This window comes from Metopolophium dirhodum, chromosome 1, assembly GCF_019925205.1.
Source record: "Metopolophium dirhodum isolate CAU chromosome 1, ASM1992520v1, whole genome shotgun sequence".
NCBI lineage: Eukaryota > Metazoa > Arthropoda > Insecta > Hemiptera > Aphididae > Metopolophium > Metopolophium dirhodum.
This window is the reverse complement of record NC_083560.1, coordinates 113,860,839-113,881,923: the sequence shown is the minus strand read 5'-3', so window position 1 is coordinate 113,881,923 and position 21,085 is coordinate 113,860,839. Positions and strand designations below refer to the sequence as shown.

The window sequence follows — 21,085 nt, the reverse complement described above, 5'->3', positions numbered from 1 at the left end:
CTACTCACTATACACCTATACAGCTATATATAATTATACAAATACATTATATAATTATATATATTATATTATATAATTGGGGTATATTAATTGTTGTTATAATTTCCCTGTTTCAAGATCCTTTTATTCACATTCAAATTCCTATTTTAATGTTTTTGATAAACTGCAGACTATCCTTAATCATATATTTTTCTCCGTTTTAATTTGATTTTAACTTGTCATATCTAACTCATAAGCCCCAAAACACATAAGGAAATTTGTATTCTTCAAATTCACAAAGAATAATATTGATTCTAGTTAGTTTATAAACAGTAGGTACCTATTTATTCGTATTTTAAACAAAATATTATGTAGGTACGATTTTTTATTTATCAAAGCCAACAAATCAGTAGGTACTAAATATTAATTATTGTTTTTAGTTATATCTGTCACTGCTCACTTGTGTGTCATTGAGAACGTATATTGGTCAAATGATTTTAAATTAGGTAAGAACCTAATTATATTTTGAGTTTTTAAAATTTTGTATTCTTGTTTATTGGTTCACAACAGGGTTAAAGAAAACCAGTCGTTGCACCATTAGTCACAAATCACAATAGATGCAATTTTATTTTTTAAAGACGAAATTATTTACACTTACTTAATTGCAGGTGACGTTGGTAAATAATATGCATGTTCTACATAGGTATCTACCCAGGGTTGTTATATTTAAAACGTTTGTTTGAAACAATTTGTTTAAAACATAAGAAAAAACACAATAAACTAAGCTTAAAAACTTTGCTTACATAGAAGATTTTTAGATTTTTATTTACAATATGAAATACTTATGATAAACTTTGTTTTAAATTCTCAACCTTTAGATACAAAATTGAAAATGTTATAATTTTTTAAGTACAAAATAATTTGCAAATTCCCTTGACTGATGAATGTTGTCTTTTTAACTTAAAATGTCTATAATAAAAATTGTGCGTATGTAGGTATCTTTAATTTTTCAAACTGCTCTTATAAAAAACCTTGTATTAAATGTTCAAATCTTAGATATAAATAAAAAAAACTTGTATCGATACTTATAGAAAAAAACTAAAAAATTTAAAATGTCTATAAATACCTATTAAATAGCTCAAAAAAAATAAAAATATTTTGAAAATTATAGTATAAATATTATTGAATGGAAATTTATCTACAGACTACAGTTCTTCGTTTTTGCATTATTACAATAAAATAAGAAAATCGTTCCGTGATAAATCAGGCGGTAAACAACCAATGTTGTAAATGTTTAAAATTCACACGTTCATAAAAAATTAGTTTAACTTTGCGGTTAACTTTTTTTGTTTTGTTAAAGGTCGGAAAATGTATAAGGAATCTTGTATTATATTTTTTAATTTTAAATATTCATGGACAATATTTTATAAATTTCTAACTCAAAATAATTTGCAAATTTTTGTGGTTTTGACGAATGTTGTCTAAATTCTTACTTCAGACGCTTATAAAAAATTATACGCTAAATTTTTTTTTTTTGATTTTCAACTTATGAAGAACCTTTTACTAAACTAATAAAAATCTAAATTTACTGATGCCTATAAAATAAATAGCTCAAAATGAGTCATAATATATTTGAAAATGGTATGTTGTATAGACGTATAGTAAATTCTAATATAAATATTCAGTGAAAATGTAATAGTTGTTATAGTTGTTGCTATAATACTACTATTACTACCAAGTGTTCAAACAAATAATGATTACGTGCTTAGGCTTTGGATATGCTCCTGAGACATCCAGAGAGTTGTATAATATAATATTATACGATAGAATATTATATTGTATGATAGAAGGAAAGAAAACTGCAGGACGTATTCAAAATTCTTATATAGAACATATCAAAACTAATGCAAGAGTCAAAACATTAAAGAAACATGAAAGAATAGACGAGCAATCGGCAAAATAGTGAATTTGAATTTTGAGTTGTAAACCAACTAAATTATTTTGATTTGTATTTATTATGTTTATTTTTCAATTTTTTTTTGCATTAATATAGAAGATAGTTGTTATAGTGTCATTATTAGAGCTCAAATGTTTATGACTTAGCATATTTTTTTCGCGCAGCCAGAATTACACCGGAGTGAGATATAAATTTGATTCTTGAAGTCTATATTAGAAATAGGCAAACTTTTTTTGTATATTTTTGCATATTTGACATTTTTGAGAATATAAATGCATATATTGCTAATTTCTAGATTTAGTGGCATTTAAAATATTTAAATATAATATAAACATAACACTTTTTACTACCTAATATGTATTTTAGTTTATATATTTATATTTATAATATTTTATTTCTTTTATGTATTTTGCAATGAAGTTATTTTAAAATCATTTAAAACAAAAGTTATTCTGAATCACTATTATCCCATTTTTTGTAATTGTTTAAAATAGATATAATAATATTTAGTATACATTTATAGTGTTATTAATAATGTTCATAATTTATTTTGAATTAATATTAACACCTTTTTTGCGTATATTTTTTCATTTTTGCATATATTTGTTGAAAAATAGGAATATTTTTGATAGATTTAAAGTCATATATTAGCATATTTTGAAATTTTTAAATGCATATTTTAATGACATTTTGTTCATTAACATCCGAGCTCTAATTATTATTATTATTTCCATATTTTCATTAATCAAATTGTTTCTATTTAAAAAATTGTATACATATTATTTGTTTCGTTATGCGTTTGTACACATTTGTGCTATAGGTATATCCACATTGTGTAGGTAGTTAGGCGGTGTGTAAAAAGTGAAGTTGATTTCAAAATTTGCGAGTAGATGGTTGTAGAAGGATAACATTACTAAATAAATCAATAAATTATACTTGTGTTGTGCTTTTGATTTGTTGGTTTCATTGATAAATAGAAATACATATTTTTTTATAATATAAATTATTATTATTATTTTTAGTTAGTTTTTACAACCGCTTTCAGGTAAATTATTCAAAAAAAGTTTATTCAATGTGTTCACATTATTTTTTAAAATGTTGTAATTGTAAAGCAAGAAATAATTTCATGCACATATCCAGAAAGTGTATCATTTATAGTATGCACTTAGAATATGACCTATAAATGATAATATAATACTAAGTTAATTGTGTCGGATTAAACACTTTAGACTATATATCTCATATTCTCATTAGGATAATGTTGGAAGACTTTCTCACATGTTCTTTAAATTGTACATTAAACAAAAACATCCCTAACCTCATTATTAGTGCATAGCATAACTATGGATGACAAAATAAATAATTTGCAACAGGTTTTGAACAGCCATCAAATTAAACATTCTGCATTGCTCCTTGGATTCAGGATAATGTTGCAATGGAATAAGAACCATAATCAGACATTTGTGAACCGTATATCTTTATTAATTTACTATACTTTTTATATTTTTAATACAATATTCATAATATCAACGATTTGAAGTTGAAATAAGTAAACATTTTTTTTTTTTTTTGTTGAAAGAATTGGAAAAGACATTAAATCCATACTATTTGGAACGATTGAGACAATAATAATAGACAATGAATCTGTAGTAGTAATGTATCATTTATTTTTCATTATTTACTTATCAGTACTTATTGTGATTAATTAGTGTACTTATTGTACAATTATTTTGAATAACATATAAATGTTTGTATTCTGGCTAGTCAAAAGTAGAAATTCTTAGTAGATAGTTTTTTTTTTAATAATTGAAGAAAAAAAATACTAACATTTGTTATTTTTTTAATATTATTATTAAAAAATTGTTCAGTAGTCAGTTACCAAAATGTTAGATAGTCTCAGCTAAAAATTGTCTGTTGTATACGATGATCATTGAATACATAATATTGATTGCCGCAACGAAACTGTAGTAACTCAATTTTAAAACTTTTTTTTCAATTAGTTATTACTTTTTTTCTGAATTTCCAACGAAGACTATAAGGCAGTAACTGCATCTTATTGTATAGAACGTCTTTGGTTGATTTATGCTTCTATTAGTTTCGTTGGAAATCCAGAAAAATAGAAACGCCAGATTGAAAAAAAAAGTTATAAAATTGCGTTACGACAGTTTTTGTTTCGGTTGTCGATATAAGCATCCACATTTACTAAATAAGACATAGGAGTATTAAATTACTATCTAAATAACTTAAAATGTAAATTTTTTATTTTTAGCTTAATTGAAAAAAAAGTTAACTTGACTGAGTTACAAAGTTGCATTAACTTGTTGCAAAGCTTTGACTAAAATTATAAAACAAATTTAGTTCAAAAGATTGAACACATAAGTTATTGAGTTTCAAATTTAAATTATATATAGCGGTAAAAAGGAATAAGCAAAACAAATAAATTCAAACATGCTTAATTTCTAGAAAAATTTACAAATTATAGATCAAAAATTGAATTATAACAAAATAAACATTAATAGAATAGGTTTAAATAATTGGCTTTGATGATATATAAAAAGAATGTAATAAATTATATATTCAAAATATCAATTAAACTATACAATAAAGATATACCTATCATCTTTATAAATTATGCAAAAAATATTTTTTCTAAAATGTATTGTTTTGTGAACCATTCAAAACAAATATACAATAAACAGCTAAATATTATGCATTCTGTAACTAAACATTTTCTAAAATTGTTGAAAACAAATTTTTATTTTGTATTATGTATATAAATGTTTTATACAACATAAAAAATACAAAAGTAACTATTATTAATTGTGAAGAGCACATAAACGCTTAAAAAAAAGGTATCAAATTAAAATGCACAATACAATACTTAACATTTAAAAATTAAAAAAGTAATAAAATACAAAATGAGAAATGAAATAAAATTTCAACATAAAAGTATAACTTTTTTTTTGTTTATAACAGTCCATTCGCAATATCATAGGCAGAAGCTCTTTGTCTTAACACAACAATAGCATTGCGCAGTTTTAGTGCTGGTCCAAGAGGAATTTTTAGTACATCTGTCAAATCTTTTTGAGTTAACATTAAAAATACATCGCCATCAATTTCCTTTATTTGAAAAAAAAAGAAGTAAATATACAGTAAACAATATAAATATATATATTTTTTATTGATCATAAGCATCGGCAACAATGGCCATTAGCATTTTGTAGGAGGATTATAGTTGGTTGAGGAATACATGTATGTGGAGTGAGGATTCGTCACAAAAAACTGTGGTGGTCACCCATTCAGGAACTACCGACACCAGCCAATGCTTGACCTCAGAACACTTAAGTGATTGAGGTCAACCACCGAGCTACGCGAGGCCCCAATTTAAAAATAATATATATACAATTATGTATTACACATTGCAAAAAAAATAAAATATTTATACCTGATTTATAAAAGATTTAGATATTTTGATTCGTTCAGAGAGATTATTGTCTGTGTAATTATTAGATACTATTTTTTCGACAAAATCAGCTACTTCCTTGACAAGCCATTTTCTTGCATCAATAGTACTAAATATTGGTATACCTTGTAGAACACTATGTCTGGTCCATACATTAAGCCTTGGAGGTTTAAAAGATCCATAACCATAGCTTGTATAATCATTAATACCTTTAGTATTTTCTAATTGGGCCATTGTCTCAACGGCTCTTGTATAAACCGTTTTAGAACGACCATTTGGTATCTTTTTATTAAATTTATTTTTTAATCTATACCAAATATAAATTGTTTTAATGACATTTGTTCAATATAATTATTGATGAGTAAATTACTTGTTATTGATTCTTCTTCTTCTTCTTCTTCTTTTGGGTTTGTTTGAGTTATAACTTTTTATTTTATTTAACTTCAATTTTTGTTTTTTTTTATCCTCTCGAGGTATAATACTCACAGAATTTGAAAAACTAGACATAAATTTAAATTTATATTAAATAATAAATCATACAAGTATAAAGTAAATACATAGATATATAAACAATTTTTTTAATTACTTTTCAACTGAAAGTGGAATGTCTTCAGGTTTTAATCTATCAGGAATATTTGTCATCCCAGAAATTGATGTTTTCCATGACTCAAATTCATATGGACACTCTTTGGCAAATACATGAGTATTTTTGGAACTTTTTGTATTGCCTTTACCATTACAGCCAGGAACTCTACAACTCCAAAGTATTGCGTTTACTAAAAATACATACAAAAATTATCAAATAATTAAATTTTTAAAAAATACAACATAATTTTATTTCATATACAAATAAGTTATAAGCCGGGAAACTTGGAGATTGTGCAATTTTTTAAGCATTGATTTACACCAATGCTTAAAGTAAGACATTTTTAAAATGGCAAACAAGATATTGTGCCAAAGTTCATTAAAAATGATTGAATAAAAATGTACATTTTTCTTTCTTTTTTATTAACCCCAACATTTTTATACTTGAAATCTATTAAACATGTTGTGTTGTGAAGTATATTACACCTATGAAGTGTTCATACTTCCTATCTTTTACCATTATAATAGTGTCAAAAAAAAATTATACTCATTGTAACTTCTAGATTCTGAGCGCTACGATGAATGTATTGATTTTACAATGATGTGTGTGTGTGTTTTTTGCATCTGTACATGATAAGTAGTCAAAATAATGCTTCGAATTTCAACTTCAGTATCTTCTACGATGGGAAAGTGAATCTAATTGGTGCATTCTGAGGCTGAGACACGATTGATCATAAAACATCTTTTTTGCGACACTATTGAGCCAAATTTTCGGCATGTCAAAGGAAGTCGGAATACAAAAGAAAACCTACACGATTGAGCATAAAAAAACTCTGCAACATTGCCATTTTAAGCTATACTATACAAAAATATTTATTCAAATAATTATAATAATTCAAAATATAACATATCAAAAAAAAATAACATGATTTCATAGTCAATAAAATAGTGACATTTCAAAAATCTGTTTGATAATAATAATAATGATGATGATGATAATAAAAATAATAAAAATAATAATAATAATAATAGTTATGAAAATAATAAAATCAAAACATGGTACAAATTAAAAAAAATACTGCATGGTTTATAAGTCAAGAATACTATGGAGTAAGGGTGATCAAATACTGATATTATTATTTCTATAATAATTTTGTAATTGTATCTTAATTTATCTTATATTTTCTCCCAATTTTAAATGTTTAAAACGTCAAAACTTTATTGCTCCGGAACTAATTTATTAATCGATAAAATTGTCGATAAAGCTGGGCTCAGCTCACGGCTCGCGTCTGGTATGATAATAATTGGTGTAATAATATGTGAAAATAATAAATTACAAAATTTCGGCCACGTGAATGGCTACATCGCATAAAATATTCTATGCTCAATCGTGCTTTACCGCATTCTGAGGGTCAAAATTTAAAATTTCCAGTAGTTTACAACTCTAAAACAAATGACCATAATAATTGCAATTTTCACTTAACTTTTATATTAGCATTTTTTATACATCATACAATTTTAAAAATATTTTGACTTGTTTTTAGCTGTTTAAGGACATTTTTAGTTTCCAATTTTTTAGGTTTATTTTCTATAAATGTCAATAAAATATTAATCGTTTGGTCAAAAAGCTTGAAAATGTTAATACAAGGCTCCTTATAATCATATTTTTCTTTATCAGCATTCAAAGTTGAAATGGTGATTAAATACGTAAAAATCACAAGAATTTGCAATTATTTTGAGTTAGAAATTCATAAAATGTTTTCTTTAATTTATCATTAATTAAATTTTAATTTTAAATAACAATAACTACAACTTTGAACTAAAATATATTTTAATTGTAAATCATTTTATTAAGAAATATAATATTATTGTAATAGTATTTAATTAAAAACTTAAGTTAAGTAAAGATATCAATAATTTATTAGCTCATTTTTATAGTAAATAATTTCTAATTTGTATTAAATTTCAATTACAATAATTAGCATTTTCTAAGTTTTTTAATCTTAATGTTAAGGGTATTCGATATCGTGATTTTCTGTTTTTGTCTAACACACGCGCAACATAGTATGTTAGACGTGTTTTTTGCCAAACATACCAAATGATCTAATGAAGCGATAAGAATTCTAAAAACTGATTTGAATTTGTCGTCAAGTCTACTTGAAATCGACTTTCCCACATTTTTGATTTTTTGATTTTAACTTTTCCGAAAATTTAAATACAACAATTTTTAAATACTCTTTTTTAATATGACATTTTTAGGAATTTTGGGGATAATATCAAAAATGTGGAAAAGTCAATTTCAAGTAGACTTGACGACAAATTCAAATCTGTTTTTAGATTTCATATCGCTTCATTAGATCAATTGGTATGTTTGGTCAAAAACACGTCTAAAATACTACGTCATGCGTGTTAGACAAAAACAGAAAATCACGGTATCGAATCCCCTTAAGTTAAATCAATACTCTACTCGTGAAAAAAAATAGTGACTTTTTGATGATTATCAAATTCGAGATAGATTTGTAATACTCAAAATATTTAATTTATATTTTATAGCTATGCAATACAATACAGTGTGCAATGTGCATCATAGAAATATAAACCATAATCGGAAAGTGACCACTCCTGGTAAGGTTAACTGGTATATCATTTTCAAATTTCAATCAATTAATAAGCGAAATGTTAACCTTGGTTATCACACAAATTAAAACATTTTCAAATAAGTGTGATACTCTACTGTACAGTAAGTTGCAAGTGGGTGACTGTAATTATGGTGTTAAATTTGATTTCAATAATATAATATCATTGTATACAAAAAACGATTCTGAGCGGAGACGGTTTGTCAGTCTAGAATAATTTATATTATATTTATATTGTAATTATTAATACGGTAGCCGGTTAAGAGATACATACCCGCATGTGGTGTCTCCGTCTTACAACTGCGTAACATAGCAAATTGTACGCTCAGCAAAACCCTTATATACAGTGAGTCCCGTCTTATATGTACCATTAAATATCTCAGCCCGATGGCACTAGATTTAAAAACGGTTTGCTGTGATAGATAGGTGGTACCAAAGTGCACATTTTGGGAAAATTTCAAATTTTTAACTCCTTTGGTTCTCGCATGCGCAATACAAGGTTTTTTGAATAGCAACCCTTATTTTCGACACCAGATAAGGGTAGATAATTTTTTTTCTAGTACATTTTGATCCATTGACCATAATCCTAAACCCAAAATTGACCAAGTTACTGGCTAACAGAGTTTTGAAAATTGAAAATAATTTTGGTAGCTACGCACAGAGAAGTAACTCGACAACTGGAAATATGTTTGGAAAATAACAGGGGCAATTTTGAATATTTTATTAGATAAACAAGTGTACTTAAATACAAATTAGAGAATGCAAAGTAATTTACTTTCTATTTCATTATTATGTATGTATAATTATGAATGTACGTATCATGTATTCATGTATTTTTTCATGTACCTATTCATTAAAAAAATCCACTTAATACAAGTGTACCATGCTTTTCGAAAAATTGAATTATTTTCAATTTTCAGAACTCTGTTAGCCTGTAACTTGGGTCAATTTGGGGTTTAGGATTATAGTCAATGGATCAAAATGTACTAGAAAAAAATTATCTATCCATAGCTGGTGTCTAAAATAAGGGTTTCAATAAACTTAAATTATATTGCGCATGCGCGAACCAAAGGAGTTAAAAATTTAAAATTTTCCCAGAAATAAATGTGCACTTTGGTACCACCTATCTATCACAGTAAACCGTTTTTAAATCTGTATAATGTGTTTCTTATAAAATTGTGTATTGTACTGTATACATGGAACAATTTTTAATACATTTCTAACTCAGAATAATTTGCATATTTTCGTGATTTTACAAATGTTATTAAAATTCAAATTTCAGACGCTCATAAAAAATTAGTGTTGATGTACACTCAACTTCCACATACAACAACTTACAGGAACCTTGTATTAAATTTAAGTTTTTGACCTATGTTTTTATCGACATTAATTTAAAAAAACTAATAATAATCAAAATTTTCATATGCCTATAAATAGCTCAACATCAGTCAAATTATTTTGAACATTTTATGGTGTATAGAAGATGCTTATATAAACATTCAGTGAACATTTTATGTAAAAATTCCAGTTTTAGTAAAAAAAAAAAGTGAAAAAATGAACATTAGTTGTTAAAATTTGAATATTATTATTAAAATAATTATTTTGTAACCAAGGTTACTAAAAAGTTAGACCATATATCTTCGCACAGACTCTTCTTTTTTTATCATATACTATTATTTGATTTCAAATTGTACACATCCATTAAAGTGACCAACTCTCAATAATGAGGTACACTAAATCCATACTATATATCAGAGCATATATATATATATATATATATATTTATTTTTTTTAAGTTGTAAGAATGACAAAATTTAGTTTATAGGAATTAATTTGAATATAATATAAACGTTTACCTTTAAATAATTCAATTGGGTGATTGGTTTTTAAGCACCATCCAAGTGGATGAATATTTGGACTATCGTCTTCAATCCAGTATGCATATATGGTATCAAATCCATCGTAAAGTATTTTAAGTTCATCCCCTTTAACATCTACTACTTTAGCAATTCTTACTAATGAAGGATTAGCAATATCAACTACTTCAATTGCCATGCTATTAGTAAATTCTCGTAATGGTCTTCGGACAAATGCATCTTCTGGTACAGGTTCACTATTCGTTACTTGTAAGTATATAGGCCATGAAAAAGGTTTTTTTCCTCTACAACCTTAATAAATGTCAGTATTAATATAATATAAATTTATCAGAGTAAAAATGTAATAAAAAATATATATATATTTACTATCGTAACCACTAGGTGGACATAAAGTTCGACCATTTTTATCACACCATCCAACTGGATGTATATTAGTTGATGTGATATCCGTCCAATAGTCAAAATCATCTGTCCAACCATCAAAATGAATACGTATACGATTACCCAAAATATCAGCAACAGTAGCAACACATATAAGCTGTTTTGGTAGTGTGCGAGTTAATTTATCTAAAGCTTCTAATTTAGATCCAATACAAAATGAGTGTTCTGAATTACGATTCTAGGTACAAAAATGATTTCATATTATTATACATCCATATGTATATATTATATAGTATATATGGAAACCAATGAAACATAGTTCATATAAAAGGAATCAAGTATGTATAATATTCATATAAAAATATAGTTAATTGTACAACTTACAACAATAGATATTGCACTAGGAAAATTCCATTTCGGCGCAGGCAGAACACCAGGCATTCTAAGGTAATCAGTCCAATTGAATGGCAGATTATAGTTTTTTGGTGGTTGTAAAGTGCGAGAGTTTTGCTCACACCATCTAGGATAAAACAAATCTGGGCAATTTGCATTTACCCAAAAATTATATATATCTGGGTAGCCATCAAAATTTAGCTTAATGCGATATCCTGGTGAAAATTAAAATTGAATTAAGTAAATCTTAAATATAAATAAAAATAAATTTGATAATTACCAACAACTTCTATTACAGTCATTACACAAAACAATGCTTCATGTTCTGGGTCGATACCTTCTAATCTTTGTCCAACTTTAAAAGGGTTACTATCATGTGGAAAAGGATTATCAAACAATTTTTTTGGAGCCGGTATATAATCAGTGTGTTCCAAATAGCTCCATATTTTTGCATTTTCTATTTTACCCTGAAAAATTAAAGAAAACTTATACTACTTGTTAAAAATTAAATTATATATATCATTATACATTTTGAACAGTTGTTGTAGGTTCATTTGATTTTGAATATTTTCTTCTATTTTGTGATTTTTGAAAAGAACGTTTTACAGTTATTGGTATTGGTGGTGGCATCTTGTAGGTTTCATTATCAGGGTTTTCAACTTCACCCAAATCAACATGTTGAGCTTCATTTTCTTTTTGAAATGATGGTAAACTTTGCTTTCTTTTATTAATTCTACTTTTTAATTTGGCTAAAAGCATTTTTCGATCAATTACAGGTTTTATTGGGATTTCTTCCAGTGCTTCTTCAATGTCACCAGAACTTCTATTAGCTATTTTCAGTTTGGTATCAAACTTTTTACATTCCAAGCTACAATACAAATTATCAATCAATTCAGATTCATCTACAATTAATCGACAAAATTCATATTGACAACGATAAGGACGTTTTACACAATAAGCTGAAAAATAAAATTTCTTCTTTTAATAATATGGTGTAAGAGTTAGGGCCTTTCTTACGATGTCCGGTTAAAGTTAACTGACACTTAACTGGCTGAATTCTGCCGGTAATAAAATCTGTTATCAGTTGATTAGCGTTAACCGACATTTTACCGGACATTGTAAGAACGGCCCTTAATAAATTATAAATATTGTTATACCTGGATCTGGTTTTTCTTTTAAAGTTTCTTTTGGAAAAAGTAATTGAAGGGTAGTTGGTTTTGACAATGGTATTTTATTTTGATTTTCTTTAGCTGCTATATTAATCTTTGGATTCTGAAAAATTACAAGCTTTATTTAAGTACTATTTTCATTAAAAACATCCAATATACCGTACTTTTGGTGAATATACTTTAGTAGGAATTACTTTCATTATTTTATCAGAAGAAACTGTAGCAATAGTACTTTTGGAAGTACTACCATTATTTTTCATAATTTTTATAAAAAATTGCTTATGATCTCCTTTTGTTTGTGGTTGGTTAATTGAACTATAAGGTACTAATCTTACGGTGCTTAGATCTTTATTAGAAAAATTACCTGTAATAAAACAAACAAAAGTAGTTGGTAGAAGAGAATGTATAATAATTTATAGTTTATACAAACCATATTTTGAGACACTTAACGGCTGACCATATGTCCTAAGTATTGAAGATTCAGGCCTTGATGACAGTGAAATAAATCCAGATGGAGGACACAATTCATTTTTAACATTAGAATTTAATTTAGTCTTATTATTTTCAATAATTACATTTGTATGATTATCGATTACATCTTTACTTGTAATAGTATGGGGTATACATTTTTTCTTTCCACTTGTACCACCAAAATCTATTGTATTTTTAATTTCATTCAATGTTATGAATGATTGTTTTCTTACTTGTTGAACATGGTTAGATTTTGAAGTATCTGCATTATTTATTACTTTAGGATTTGGTGTATCGGTATGAGGTTTAAGACTCCTTTTTTGATTTCTAACAAATTTCTTTGAAGAACGTGGAAATAAAAGTTCAAAATGTGTGCTTGATTCGAATAAGCCTTTGAAATTTTCATTAATCATATTTTTTTTATCTGATAGAACTTTGAATCTTTGATTCTGAAATTCCTTGCAGCTAACAACAAATTTTGAATTCTTATTTTGAATTTTTGGTTTTTCAATTGTATTAAACTTTTCAGCAACTGATATTGGTATAATAGAATTTAATGGTTTTGACAGAGTTGATGCAGAATTAAAACTTGGCAATGATTGGTTTTTAACCTCTTCTTTATTTATTGTTTTTATTATATAGTTAACTCCTTTTGGGATTAAAAACATTTTTGACTTTGGGTCATTAGAAGATATTATTTTGAACCCTGGTTTCAATGTTGGAACACATTTATTATTAGCAATTTCACCAGGATATAACTTCGGTTGTAACCTTGTAATAATTGTAGTTTTTGGATTGATGAGTGTAGTTGCGGGCATTAAAGCAATTGTTGGTGATGTTTTAATTTGGTTAGACAAAGTTGGAGGAATTAATTTTATATTAGAAAGAACTGTTTTCGGAACAGCAATTTTTTCTAAATTTAAAGAAAAATTATTTGGTCTTAGATATATATTATTTTCATTTTTCTGAGATGTATTTAAAACTAATTTAGTTGCAATCATTTTCTTTAATGGCACCTGTTGGTTGGATATTTTAACATCATTATTATCAACAGTTCTAAAATTTACCTTTTTGTTTTGTTCTTGTACTTTAGTTGATGTAGATTCATTTAATTTGGTAACTTCTATACCACATGTACTATTGTTTTTATTCAATAAAGTGCTCAAGTCAGAATGAGAATTAAGAGGCTCTTTATGGTTCTCATTTTTCTTAGGTGCATTTATAAGTAAAGTAGTTGCAATCATTTTCGTAAATGGCACACCCCGTTGTATAGATATTTCAACATCGTTGTTATCAACAATTTTTAAATTTTCAATTTTGTTTATGTCTTTTACTTTAGTTATGGTAAATTCATTTAATTTGGTAACATCTATATTTTTTTCATTTATTTTAGGTGAATTTATAACAGAAGTAGTTGCAATATTAGGCTTTACTGGCGCCTGTTGTTGAGATATTTCAAGAATTTTAAATTTTTCAGTTTTGTCTTGTTCTTGTTCTTTAGTTGAAGTAGATTCAATTAATTTGGTAACTTCTATACCACTTGAACTACTGCTGTTATCTAGTGAACTACTTGTGAAGTGAGGATCTATATTTTTGTCATTTATTTTAGGTGAATTTATAACAGAAGTAGATGCAATAATTGGCTTTACTGGCACCTGTAGTTTAGATATTTCAAGAATTTTAAACTTTTCAGTTTTGTTTTGTTCCTGTTCTTTAGTTGAAGTAGATTCAATGAATTTGGTAACTTCTATACCACTTGTACTACTGCTGTTATCTAGTGAACTACTTGTGTAGTGAGGATCTACATTTTTTTCATTTATTTTAGGTGAATTTATAACAGAAGAAGTTGCAATAAATGGCTTTACTGGCACCTGTAGTTTAGATATTTCAAGAATTTCAAATTTTTCAGTTTTGTTTTGTTCTTGTACTTTAGTTGAAGTAGATTCATTTAATTTGGTAACTTCTGTACCACTTGTACTACTAATGACATTTATTTGACTACTTTTGCAATAATTAGAGTTGTTATGATCTTCCAATGAATCTAAATCCATATTAGTTTCTATGATTTATCAGATCAAAAATCATTTATTTCTTCAGTATGATTACCATTAAACCTGAAAAATATCTTAAATTGATTAAAATTTCTTTAATTAATATATTATTGTTGTGTATATAGTTTGTCAATTATGGACAACAACCAGATATTCTCAGAGTAGATCCAATACAAAAAATAAATAATAATATATTGAATTGTAAATGTTTAATCAATATTTAAGAGGACACTACGCCCGCAATTGTTGTCTCCGTCTTACAAATGTACAACATACCAAAAACTATTTTGCCCAGGGAAAGAATCAAGAAGTCTACAGTCATTACTAAGAAACAGCATTTTTACCACATAAAAAGAAGAACTTTGGTTGTGCTATACATATAGTTTTTATCTAGTATAAGTATTATTATTATTTTTAATCAATATAAATAAAAAATAGAATATTTCATTTTAATTCCAACTTATTATGAATAGAATAAAATATTTCATGGCGTGTTCTAGATCACTGAACACATTAAATAGAAAAAAAAACCAAATAGGTATTCAAATTTGTACTAAAATAAATCATTAAATATAGTACGAATGTAATACTATTACAAGTGCAGTCTTAGATTTTTAGGTGCATAAAAATGCACATTTCAGAAAATTTTTTAGTGCATTAGCTTGCGATCTTTGGTCAAATATATTTACATCTTAACTCAACTTATTATAGTTTTGTACTATTACTTAATAAAAATATGTAAGCAACACCAGTCAATATTTACTGAATTAACAGGAAAACAATGTATCTCTTATTTAACCCGTCACTGGTTGCCCAAGGTAAATAATCTTCTAGTGGATTTATAAATATGTATACTTATGTAATTATCTGTGAGACTGGTTTATAATAACAATTGTCTACTAAGGTTGGAGCTCGCTAATAAGTTCCCCATACATACAGCCTATACAGCTATTTTGAAGCGGCATAACTGGTTAACTAAAAGCGCTAGTGAATTGCTATTAGATTTTAACATAAGAATAAATGCAAAATATGAAATAGTCTGACAGCTATCAACAAGTCATGAGAGGTCACATAAATTATTTTTTGATAAATGTGAAAGTTCAAAACGTAGGCAAACTGAACATTTAAGGAAAACGACAATAAATGAGGAATTAATTTGTTTTAAGAAATGTATCATGTACTCTGAAGGGAAATGTGCAGTTGCTGACCTATTGTCACAAGTAACTGAGTACTCACCTTGCCAAGCTATAATTAAAATTAGAAGATATTTAAGAATTCTTTGTAGGTATGATTCTAAGACTATTATACCTTATACCGGAAATGAAACTCTAGCATTTATAGTGGATAAACACATGACGAAAGATACATATCATAAAACTAGACTTGGGGCCAAACAATGTGGAACTTATATTTATCCTACTTATATCGCATTCGTTTGGTGAATACCCCGAAGACATAGAAGTAGTTAAAGAAAATGCTCAACTCCAATACAATATTTGTTAGATCATACCCACATCAACCCTGACTAGATTTTGTGAAACATTTAAATTTGATAATATTATAAATATTGAAGAAGTTTATACCAAGTTTAATTTATTATGTAAGTGGGTTGTAATAGGTTGTGTCTATTAATTATACAATGATTGATGAAAAAGTAAAAAATACTTAAACTGTATCTTTCAGCCTTGTTTGTTTTATTTATAGCTTTATTTATGCTTTATTAATGCAACCCTAAAAATATGAACAATTTAAACCTAATACACAAATTTCAAATCAAAGAAGATGATATATAAAGCTAAATATATAAAAATCATACAATCCCTGACGGATTAAATTTTGAAAGTTATAAAGTTTAAGTCCAATTTACTAAAGCAGGCGCGGTTCTAGGACTACATTTTTGTATGGGCAACAGCAAGGCTGGGCAAGTTAACGATTTTTTTTAACTCGTTAAGTTAAGTTATTTTAAAATAATTAAAGATAAGTTAAGTTAAAATTTGCTAATTTGCAATAATAAAAAATTCATGACACATAATATTGGTTTGTTAGATCATTTTTCTTTACGCTCAAGAAAATTACTAGGGAAATTTAAAATGATACATCAAAGCAAAAACCCATTCAAAAATTGGCATTATTCTTCGGACAAAAATTAACTTAATTTAAATACTTTTGTAATAAAATTAACTTAAAGTTAACGCGTTAATCTTGAAAAAAAGTAACTTATTAAGTTAAAAGTTAATTTGAAAAAAAAAGTAACAAATTAATTAACTAAACGTTTTAACTTAATTTTAACTTTTAACTCGTTAATGCCCAGCCTTGGGCAACAGTAAATTTTATATACATTTAAGCATAATTAGGTCTTAACTGCGATTAACATTCCTCCCTCCCTTCCCCCCCCCCAAACATTTTCTTAATAAAATATTCATGCTTATAGTTACCAAGGCTGTGGCATACACAAGAGGGGAGGGCTAACGGCTTAAAGCCCCCCTATTACCAGTATTATTATTAATTTTTAGAAATAATATTTTATTTATCAAATTTCAACTTCCGTCATTTACTTAATAAGCAAGACGTAAATTCATATACGTCTTACCAGAACCAATTCATTTTTGCATAAACATTGTATAAGCATACCAATTTTACTAAAATTTACAGTAATTTTTTGGTAAAAGTATGAACCACTTGAATGAGAGACCTTGCACTCAATTTTCAAACCTTAGCTGTACAAATTTAATATTTTATACATTTTAAACTACAAATTAATTTTAGTTTTGTCAAAATTAGAAATTTAAATGGTTGGGTATAAAAATAATTGTGACAATGTACCGTTAATATTTTTAGATAGCAATAATAAAAACTTAAATTTTTACCAAATAATTTTTTATTGACGTTTTTAGAAAAAAAAACTTAAAATTAATGAAACACAATGCAAGCGAAGACGGTCTAACAAAGGTTACCAAACAATATTAACAAATTTTTAATTATTTTTTTAATTTTAATTTTAAAAAATACTGAGATTTTTCAATTTTGACCTTCCAAAGTCCCAACTAAATCCAATTTGTTTCTAAAAACCTACATCAAAGTTTATGATCAGGGCATTTTTTTTACTAGAAAAGTTGAGAAGTTGAAATTTTTAAATACCTAACTTAAACGTCTAAAATTATTAGCCTGGAAAAAATAAAAATAAAATTGTAGGTAATTTATTTTTAAGCCCCCCCCCCCCTTGAAATAATAATGATTATAAAGATTTATAAAGATTTTAAATATAATAAAAGGTGGACAAGTTGGTACCGCTCTGATGCTTAGTAGTTGTTGAGCATGTCATTGTAATGGGTGTGTTATATTTTAATTCAATGATAAATCATTGCATACGAAAAATGATTTTGAATGGAGATGTTGTGTCATCCTAAAAAATTAATAAAAATAAAAATATTTTATGGCTATACAATAAATTACTCATACTTTCCGGAAAACTTTTTTTTTATTAAAGGTAGAACATTTTGTGGGGAATCTTTAGTTAAAATGTCTAATGTTAGCTCTAGAAAGAAAAATCTTTCATGAATTTCTAGCTGAAAACTAATTTACAAAGTTAGAAAAATATTTTCTGGATATAAATAGCTCAAAACAAGTCAAAATAGTTTGTAAAATTTTACCACCTGTGGAAAAAGATAATATGAATATTTAGTGTAAATGTAAAGGTTATACGGTTATACATTTTGAAATAACAACAAGATATCAAAAATTGAATAATGGGAATTCGTTAGGTACAACACTTGTATAATTTTAACTTTGCAATCTTATACTATATTCAAAGAAAATCTTCTCTAGATAATTATATAATTTATTATTGTAAATTATCATAATAATTTAGCAAAAGATAAAGACATTGTATGTTTGTAAAAATTACATTTTTAAAGTAAGGGCACCAGAAAATTTGGAATGGGGACCGAGCTAAAGAGTATTTTAATGAGTCGCCAAAAAAACACAAAGCAGCATAATATGCAAACAGCCTATATTGTCATTAGAATTTTTCGATAACCTAAAATTTCCAGGATTTCAAAAAGGCTTCGATAGTATTTCATTGCATATTTGCGTGACTAAAACATCTGACCAGATTTGTAAAGGAAAATTAAAATATGAACTCACTTGAAACGTATTCGAACTGCAGATGAGCAGACTATTCCGAAATTTCAAATGGGTGTTGTTGGCAGTTTTCGACGGTGGTACGTACAAATTACTAAGTACAAATACGAAAATGAAGGACGCGAATTTCGCATAGACATACAAATTATACAAACGGCATAGGTAACAATAATATAAACAGAACGCCGTCACAACTGGCGCGTCGGGCGCACAGGTAACTGTATCATAGTACATTGTAGTTGTTATAGATATCTATGGTCGGTCGTCCGGGCGCCGATCGATAAGAGCGACCGAACGTGATAACGCTATTAAAATGATATACGTCTGACAAAGACAGTAGCGGACAAACTCGTGGAATGAACCGCGCAAAAGTGATAACGTCGACAAGCGGTAGAAAATAATATTGCTGGTATATATATTATATACTAGGTGTACTATTAACTATAAAAGTAAGACTCGTACGAGCAAGTGACGATCTTTAATATAATTATGAATTATTATAAATTACATTGGACATTATTTAATAAGAATGATACATAAGAGTTGGTTAATCTGAATCAAACATCCAGTTTTGGCCAAAACCGTTCAAAATGTTTAAGCAATAATTTTACAGTAAACGTATTCGAAAGTAAATACAGATAAATACACATAATATAAAAGTATTTAGTGTTGTATCATAATTATTTACCGTCGGAAACTCGAAATACGGCAATACGCCTAAACATATAATATATGATTTATTTACAAAGAACCCCTCTTATATATTACTTTACAAAATGATAATTTCTTTTGTTATTGTTCATACATATAAATAAGTATATTGAAATATTCTATTGGTTAGAAACATTGAATTATTGGTGTATTGTTATTTATTAATTGATCAACGGGAGCTCTGAGACGATACTGTTATTTTACGGCAACATAAGTTATTAATTCGTAATGTATATATTTATATATCATAAGAGAATAAGACGTATAGTATAATAATCTATATGTATTATAAATTGATATATACCTATTATTAATTATAATATTATTACCTTCAAAAGATTTCCGCTGATATCATCAGCACGCCGAAAGGATTACAGCGACAATAATAAATTTAGCTGTCCGAGGAGCCTGCAGGTCCACAGGACTCGTGTTCGCGATCAATCAAGTGCGTAATTATACAAATAATTTTCGTAACTATAAAATGCACACAGACTGTGAGAGCACACCGAGTACGAGCATTAGATACAATAGTACACAGTATACAGCAAAACGAGACGGGCCACTTCGCGACTGACCATAGAAAAGAATATCTAAATAGTAAATACCGACCGACACTCCTCACTCCTATTGGCCGATTCCCGTATCGACCGCCTTCGAACAAGTTGCTGGACTGCATTGTGATAAACGCGTTCTATCCATGACCGTATCATCGCTTGGAGGTAGAACGCATACCACAATATTATTACCTACAACTTACAAGTTACACCATAATAATAAACCCAGCGGTGCAGTGCCGGTGTCCGGCGTTGTGGGAAGATATTATTACATATTATTATGTTCAGGGCCCCGCGATTTTCCATTTTAATACCCGAATACTGTTCAGCACATTAACCAATAATCAAAATTATAAATTTGTTCATAAATTATTGTAGTTTGCAAATTATGAAAAAATACAAATAAAATGTAAAATTAAATATTTATTATCCACCAAAAATCAAAAACAACTGTCTTATGATTTATAATTACCAAATATATAATTATAAATGATATATAACAATTAATATGAATTATATTATATTATTATTTACATAATAAATAATTGATGTGACAATAGGCAATTTTTTTACAACACAAATACAATTATAATAAAATATTATACTTTACTAAAAATTTTGTCATGATAGTAGGTTAGGTTAGGTATGTGAAAAAGTAAAAAATTGAAGTTTGTATCGCCGCAGGACATTCCTTGAGTAGTACAAAATTATCAAGAAT

General features: G+C 26.9%; 1 protein-coding gene across 1 annotated transcript; it reads right to left on the bottom strand.

Annotated features, from left to right (window-relative positions):
* Window positions 1-3,581: 3,581 nt before the first annotated feature.
* On the bottom strand, window positions 3,582-20,455 carry LOC132934225 (uncharacterized). The gene is made up of 13 exons (XM_061000505.1): window positions 20,143-20,455; window positions 12,871-15,025; window positions 12,605-12,804; window positions 12,429-12,543; window positions 11,800-12,230; window positions 11,552-11,738; window positions 11,263-11,486; window positions 10,864-11,116; window positions 10,477-10,788; window positions 5,986-6,175; window positions 5,770-5,898; window positions 5,382-5,706; window positions 3,582-5,056 (listed from the first exon to the last, which is right to left on the bottom strand). Exons 2-13 carry the CDS (start codon window positions 14,960-14,962, stop codon window positions 4,904-4,906), a joined length of 4,611 nt encoding a protein of 1,536 aa, XP_060856488.1. The 5' UTR covers window positions 14,963-15,025; window positions 20,143-20,455; the 3' UTR covers window positions 3,582-4,903.
* Window positions 20,456-21,085: the final 630 nt, after the last annotated feature.